We start from the raw sequence: 8,182 nt of genomic DNA on the forward strand, positions 1-8,182 counted from the left end.
TCAACATGATTTTCTGTCTGAATCGTGTTAGGCCTAACAAACCTTCAAACACAAGTCCCCTTACACAGGCCAAATTACGGAAATCACCATCAAACCGCTGAAATACTTCAGTGAATGACTGCAAATAATTCAATCTAGATTTTAAAATATGAAGCCTGGTAGGTTCTGTTGGGTCATGTTTCGAACATAAATTTCAGTGTATTATGAATCAAAATAGAAGCTAATCAAATTTAGGAAATAATACCATGTAAAGTAAACTACATTGACTTTAACCCAAAACTGGTCAATAGTTAAAGACAAAAAAAAACATTTTGCAAAATGAGCAAGGTGCATTATAGTAATATAACCACAAATCACAAAAAAAAAACAGAACAATAAGGTAATTTGCAGTATCTGTTGGGTCAAACACTTCTGTGATTTTTCCCAATGTGCTTTCAAAAGCTCAGAGGCCTCTTTGTTAAGGTGTGTATACAGGAATCTGCAGAAGGGGAAATAAATAACTGTCATTTGCTGAAGTTTAAGAGACTTTGGCTTGAGTTATGAGCAAGGTGGGTTCTACAGAAGTTTAAAGAGGGGGGACTCTTATTTTTAGAATCATTCCCCACAGTAACTACTACCAGCTTTCCTGAAATATTTTCCACTCTGTCTTTAAAGCAAAGATGAATAACAGCATCCCATCTCATTCTTTTCACCTAATATGGGCTGCAAAGAGAATAATTTCTTACAATTGAAAACAAAAAATCTCTAAATTATGACATATTTATTTATAAACGGGAAAAGATAAACACGGACAGGAGAAAAAAATCTAATAAAATATGGATTTTAATTTGGGCTGATTTTTATTAATCAGCATGATGAGAGAGGAATTAAAGGAGAGCAATCGCACATCTCTGTCTAATTCTGGTCATGTGTAAGGTTGTAAATAAACATTTTTAATTGGCATCAGTTTTTATTTTTTATTAAATGTTCCAATTTTTTTATTTCAAACTATTCAAAGAATTTCAGGTGGGAAATGCTGACATAGGGTATACAGCCCAAAAATGGAGGCAGAACTTGATATACAATGCAAAAGAAAATGATTACCTTTTATTTCTTGAAATAAGGTGCACTGAAGAATCATGCTGACACTTTGGAAAAATACTGGCAAACTTTCCAAAACTTAAATATAAACACATCAAAACGTCCTGAAATACAAGTTTGTGATTTCTTTGCGACAGAAATTAATGCAGGGCAACAATAATGTAAGCAGCACATTAATGGTGAAATACTGTGTAATGTTTGTATCACTGTACAAACATTCCTTTATTTGCAGGATTAAGCAAACAGTAATCAATATATTGTACAAAAATATTCACTTACTATGATTTATTAAAATGTTACTTATATTACTTATTGAATTGTTCCTTTTTTACAGGTTCATGCTTAGAAATGTGCATTCATGTTTTTTTTTTCATTTTATAAAAAATTACCCCTGCTTTCATAGGAATCTGTAGGCCTAACTTTTTTCTATGAATTTATGTGAATTGTACAAAACCTTATGATTATGAACAGTGATGGAAATAGCCGACATTCACCAAGGGGAACTCCGGTTGGGGACCTATTATATTTTTAAAGCACAGATGCATAAAATGACACTAAATTTATATATGAAATGTGCATAGCGTTTGGAGGCTATTTCATGGATAAAACATGGAAAATCTCTACACTGTAAAAAAATATGTAATGAAATAATGATTTTTTCAGTAAACTGGAAAAACAGAAATATACCGTATTTTTTCCCAGTAAAATTATAGGATATAAGGATATATATTAAATTGTTTCTCCATTTTTCTTGTAAATTTGTTGTCTTTTTGTGTAATTTTATAGTTTTTGACTGTATTTCAAAAATAACTGTAAAAAAAGAAATCTTCAAAAATATTTTTTTCCCCTGTAAAATTACATTTTCCCCTGTTTTTCTTGTAAATTTGCGGTCTTTTTCTGTAATTTACAGTTTTTGACTATATTTTGAAATCTGTAAAAAACTGTAAAATTCCGTTTTTTTCAGTGTACTTTTAAGGTGAAACATCACCCCCCTTCAAAAATTCACTCCCTGGCCCCCGTTCCCCCATTTCCAGAAAAAAATGAAGTCCCTCCCTAATGTTATAGATTATAGTAAAATGTACAAATAAGATACAAATTCAAGCAAATTAGCTACCTTGTAGCTTAATAGTTTCGAATTCCCGTGAGATTGTGTTGGACTTTCTTGCATGCAACTGCTGAAAATGGTAAGTGTCACTGTCTCTTTAAGAGATGATGCGGTCATCATGGACGGCCAGACGCGAGTGTCAACCAACCCAGTAAAGGACAAAATGTGTCTTCAATAACGTCTCTCATCATCAGTGGACAAAGCTATTTAACAGACATCGCATGACCAAAGCCCCACATCACCGGCCGGTTTGAACTCACTATCCGATTTCAAGGCCTAAATGTAAATATACAGTGCTGGAAAGTTTACCTTAGGGTTTGCCCTGTGTCTCAGGGGGCTCGTTTTACAGGCCCGCACAACGCCGTGCCATTTGGCTTCAATGCAGCAACTCATGAAAAACAATTATCTCTATTATCAACACACCGGCGACCAATAGAAACAGAGCTGCGGCCGTGTGCAGCTGCCGGGTTGCCTTATGATTCTGAGCCAACATGACTGTCATTGTTATGCCACCGGGCATTATATACCACGATATGTCTGTGGTTACTTGGCAACGCAAGACAGCTGCATTGACAGGAATCTCGACATTTCCCTCTTTAAAGTGAGCCAATTAAAGAGGGGTTTTAGAGGTCTCCCATATCAAGGCCGTCCTCTAGCGAGGTGGAAATGGGATTAAAAGCATTCAATCGCTTCGGTTTAACTGCCGTTACGTAAGGCTCGACGGGAGCGCACACACTCGCCCGAGCAATGATCTAGGAAATCATAAAAGGCCATTGTTTATGTCACATGATGAATATTAGGATCTCAGCTGATGGCGTGCCCTTTCGCTTTAATCTAATTCTATTCTGCTGTCTGGTACACAGATTACCACTTTCACCTTTCGGGTTGCTGACAGCTCCCGTACAATTCGGATGCCCGCAAGAATGCAGGCACGGCCAATGCAACCTCAAAAAGGAAGCGTGACTGTGTCGAGTAGATATGGTTATTTATTGCTGGATTGTGTGGGGCTGGCGAGTTGTGCTCGATGTGTCCGAGCTCTGAGTGGTAACCAAGTTTAGAGATCAGCTGCCCACCCGCACAAGCCTCTCATGGCACGCTCGGAGGGTCCGAACACGGGGTCATTACAGCTCCCCTCAGATGAACATATTAACTATTTACTGAACATACAGAGCCTACATATGAGTAAAAAAAAAACACTAACCCCTTTCTCTCAACAGGTAGTGGTCTAGCTTTTGCTGAAACTATAATACTTTGTATTAGCACCTATTGTATTATTGCTCCTGTATGACATATCGCTTATTTCTCCCTGAACTCTCTGTAAGTCGCTTTGGATAAAAGTGTCTGCTAAATGACTAAATGTAAATGTACACATAGATATGTTAACCCCAAAATGAAAAAAAATCTTCATTTGTTCATCTCATGTCGTTCAAAATCTGTAGACCTATATGACTCTTCTTCAGTTGAACACAAAAGAAAATATTTTGAGAAATGTCTGTTTAAGTTACAGTTGCGCTGTATTCAAACATATGTATTCACTTTGGATGACGCAGGAAATACACACTATTTAAAAGTGTTTTGTATGTATTTAAGTGTATGTTTGGCCAAGTCAGTATTGTAGCTCTACAAATAAAGGCACGTTTAACAACACAGCAGCTGTGTTCGCTACATGACATACCAGAACCAGTCACACTGAAGCATCCAGATGTCTCCAATACTGCGTTATTTTATAAAAGATCCAACGCGATGTGATCAGGTTTATTTATATCTGGTGTGAGTATCAAAATCTTCCCGTTAGATTATGAATCCCCTTGTTAAGAACACTGTACTCAGCAACCGCCGCTTTAGAAATGTGAACTATTGATGGTTACGGCAAAGAATTCGTCCAATGTTAACGCTGCGTAAAGTGTTTTTATAAATTTAAAGCTCTTGGCCGTTTACATACATAAGACGATATATCAAATGTGCCTGCTGGCTGGAGTTTAATGTCATCATGCCAGTAGATGTCGCTGTCCAACTTCTTATGGTGAGAAACAAAGTTGTTTTTTACGGTCTAGGTTAAAAACTCATGCCTGTGCGACCCCTGTGAAATCATTTAGACACGGTTCTTTGACATTACGCTGTTTTAAATTACATTAAAGTATTTTAATGTCAATTTAAAAGCTTTCAAGCTAACTCGGTAATGCCTAACTAATGGGATCAAGCAGCGAACCGGAAGTCTTAAGCATCAGCGCTATGCGCATATGCAAGGCATAATGGGTAATTTTTTGCGAAAAAGGTGGATATAAAGAGCTTAAGTGGATTTCCATTTGCACTGCAGGTTCCGATCCTCGGAATTAATAGAATTAAACAAATTCAATTTTTAGTTTATTTTGTGAACATTTACGAGTACCAGTATAAATGGCCTCAATGCTAACAGTTATAGACTACAAAAGCTACACAAAAAAGCACTGTTGTTTCTGGAGCAGACATTCACAAACATTTCATTGGGTCTTTTAGCAAATAACAGCAATAAATCAGATTTCCCCCTCCCATTTTGACCAATTAAATTTCATATTTCTGCTTTTTTATCTTCACGATTTCAAAGCTCAAATTAATGTTGAAAAATGCTTTACATGATGTCTGAATGCACTGTGCATCTGTTCACAAACATCCCCACCATCCTTTAATCAAACCAACAGCCAAACATAAACACAGCGGTTATTTAAATCTGCTTCTGACCTTGTTTGTTTAATTAACCCTCAATAGAAACATGAGGTACAGTATCTGCTGACGGATGCCAATGGCTTCGCTGAAGACACAAGTCTGATGTTCATTGTTTTGTAATCTTTCACCACGCAAACTAAGCATCCGTATTGTGTTACGCTCTCTATGTACAGTGGGTCCCTGTGGTATCAAGCCAGGGCCGGTTTTGCATTGTGTACATATTTAAAAGTGGATACACGTTTGGACTGGTCAACAGAGTGTGAAAGGACAAGGTGGACAGATATGTCTAAAAGAGGCGACAGTTAGTGTGATGGAGCTCCTCTCCGCTTACCTGAAGATCCCAGGAAGTAGCGTTCTAAAACTGACCCGAAGCCAGACGGGTTGTCCCGTAGGTCGCTGACTGTGAAGGGTTGCATGGAAATGTTGGCGTCGTTTATTGGCCAGCTGGGCGCGTGGACACCGGCGCCTCCGTACCATGAAACATTCACCATGGAGAAACAGTCCTGAATGATGGAGAAAAAGTGCTTTGAAACACAGACAGCTGATGATCTTAGGTGTGCTCCTGTAGCATTAGCAGTGCAAAGATTATGGGTTCGATTCCCTGTGGACTCGCATATTAATCAAAAATATAAGTATAAAATGTTCGTTTATTGTTAAGGCTACAACCGGACACACAATAAAGTGTAGTTAGTTGGGCAATTCCAGCATTACGGATGTGACATTTTCAGTCAGAACTTGAAATATAAATTCTCAGAGAATGTATTTGTTAACAATATATTGAATCATCTGTTTATGTTTTACTAAACCCTTGATGATAGAGTCCAGACATCAAAACATATCAGTCTTTGCATGAGTTTTCATGGATGTGACAAAAATGGATGCACATTTTTGAGAGATTACACATACTTTGTAGGATTTCTGTGAATTAAAATGTACCAACCAGAAGAAATAATATACCCAACAAATCGAGAAGTGATGGCTCTACATAGAACATAAAACGGTTATTTTATTTACATTTTTATGTGCCCATTTATGAGGAAAATGGACCATTATGGATGTGACAATTCACAAAAGCTTCCATCAGATGTGAGCGTAATCGCTGTGCACAGTCCTCGAATGTCCACCTAAGCAGCTTTTCGCTCTCATGAGTCATGACACATAAAAACAAATGCAGAATGCAAATAAACCAAAAGATTTTACCGAACAATGTGTTCTTGAATCTGAAGTAACACATGAGATTTTACCAAAGTAGGATATTAAAGTATTAAATGACCAAAACTTCCCAAATGCATAAAGATTAGGTGAACAAAGAAAAGCGTTGTCTTTTTGGATAATTGTGAAATGTATTTTGATCTAAACTGGATAGTGAAACACTGTTTAAAATATTTTTGTCAGTAAATAATGCATATTCTTTTAATATCGTTTCTATTTTTAACATTACAATAATGCTAATAAAACAAGTTTTATTAATTAATGCACTCTCAAACAAGTTAAATAGCCTAACTTAAGTAATGTTTCATGCACCTGTTCAGAAGTCAAATACTCAAGAAATTAAATTCATCCCACACCCTCCAGTCTTTAAAATTAAACGTTCTTCAATGTGTTTATTTTTTGCAGCATCTTAAGGTTCTCCAAAGAAGCCATTTGTGCTGTTTAGGGTTCTCGGGTTGACTGTATGATTCTTTGGAGATTAAACAAGTTGATGTTTCACTGTAGGTTATTAGATTAATGAATTGGTTTATAGGTTCTCCAAAGCACCAGTTCATTTTTCTACAAAACTAGATAAGCTATGAGGTTATCTTTCTGTGTGTCAGATCCATTCAATCTATTTTGTACCTTTAGTTTTAATAGCATAATTCTAAAAGCAGTTTTACCTTCAGGTCCACGTGACAGTGGATTGGAGACCAGGTTACACTGTAGCATTCAGTATCTGATGCCTCCTCTGTTTCCAAAGATATCCTCACCTCCGCGACCGAGTCCCATGTGTAGCAGAACTCGGTTTTGTTAAGCCAGCACAAGTTCCTGACGAAAGGAACCTCAATGTCGGGGTTCCCCACGTTCCCCACGTCAATCTCGGCGAAAGTTTTGTCCTCGGTCAGCGTCTGAAAGACCAGAGTTTGCGTCCGTCTCTCCCATATAAGTCCACTGAAACTCCCCTTCAGAATCCAGTTCTTGTTGGGCTGATCCACGACTTGCCAATAAATGATCCCAATTGTCATGACAAAAAAGATAGCGACCCCCAAGCAAGCGATAGCCCCCTTCCAGGTCTCGTTCATCTCTTTTAATCCAGTGTCCCATGTCACCTCTGGGATAGGACTCGGGTTCCTGTTGCGCGCGTGAGGCATGTTGGTTTCAGAGCAAGAGAGATTTAAAATAAAGCGATGATCAAAAGTAACAACCTGCCTGCTGAAATATGCAGGATCGTCATCATGCAACGGGCTCGCGTTCTGCCGCCTTCGTTTGTTTTAACTTGTTAAAAGAAATGTATATTTTGGATTTAAATTGCTTTATTACGCGTCGTCAACGCATTAAAGTTCATTTCTCCAGGCACAATCATTCCCAAAGTAAGAAGTAATGCAATGCATGCTGCGTCTCTTGTTGTAGCAAGTTTAAAGCATTGAGCGCAGGAGAGTGAGCACCCTTAACCCGGCTTCAGCAGCAATGCCTACAAATAGCTCTTCAGCTTATTTGCTTGGCCTGCACTTTTGCGCGCTGCTCTGACGTAACCTTCATACTGCTTCTTCAGAAAGATAGAAGAGAAAGTGATTAGCAGAACGAGAGCTTTACGACTGCAGGGGCCCCCTGTCAGGGGTCGTGCAGGGCGCAGCGCGCGGACAGTATCCCATTCTCGAGATACAATGTGCCATTTGGAGACGCGCGCGAGTGGTGGGAATGGTGTTGGTAGCTTGGGCTACGTGCGCTATTTAATTTAATGTGCTGTAACTGTTTTTGCGAAATAAATGTTTGCCATTAAAAAAATCGACGTATGATGAAGAAGCAGGAAAGAGTTTAGAAAAAAGTTTTCTATGTAAATGTACTTAATTGGACATATTTATGTGCAATAGAAATGTCCACCATATGTCTGCAACATATTCAGGTCATAATACAATTTTAACAGTGTGCAACATCAAAATGCATAATATTGCACTAATAGGCCTGTGCTAAAAATAGCACTAATTTTGAAACGCGCAATGCAACCATATCTTAGTCAACATTAACCATTAGTCATACTAATGCCCGGTTTCACAGACAAGGCTTAAGGCTAATCCCAGACTAAAATGAATGCTTGAGCAG

At 38.0% G+C, this 8,182-nt stretch overlaps 1 protein-coding gene across 2 annotated transcripts in view; it reads right to left on the reverse strand.

Moving 5' to 3' along the window:
- si:ch211-236l14.4 (SITS-binding protein) overlaps positions 1-7,677 on the reverse strand; it is a 29,489-nt gene extending 21,812 nt beyond the window's left edge. Inside the window, exons 1-2 of one of the 2 annotated variants that reach the window (XM_057330479.1) lie at positions 6,763-7,673; positions 5,220-5,391 (exon numbers count right to left, since the gene is read on the reverse strand). In XM_057330479.1, the coding sequence (XP_057186462.1) occupies positions 5,220-5,391; positions 6,763-7,233 (643 nt within the window). In that variant the 5' untranslated portion in view covers positions 7,234-7,673. Of the gene's footprint in view, positions 1-5,219; positions 5,392-6,762 lie in introns of both variants that reach the window. The other variant, XM_057330480.1, reaches the window with a different exon arrangement.
- Positions 7,678-8,182: the final 505 nt, after the last annotated feature.

The sequence above is a fragment of the Triplophysa rosa genome, linkage group LG3 (genome assembly GCF_024868665.1).
Source record: "Triplophysa rosa linkage group LG3, Trosa_1v2, whole genome shotgun sequence".
Taxonomy (NCBI): domain Eukaryota; kingdom Metazoa; phylum Chordata; class Actinopteri; order Cypriniformes; family Nemacheilidae; genus Triplophysa; species Triplophysa rosa.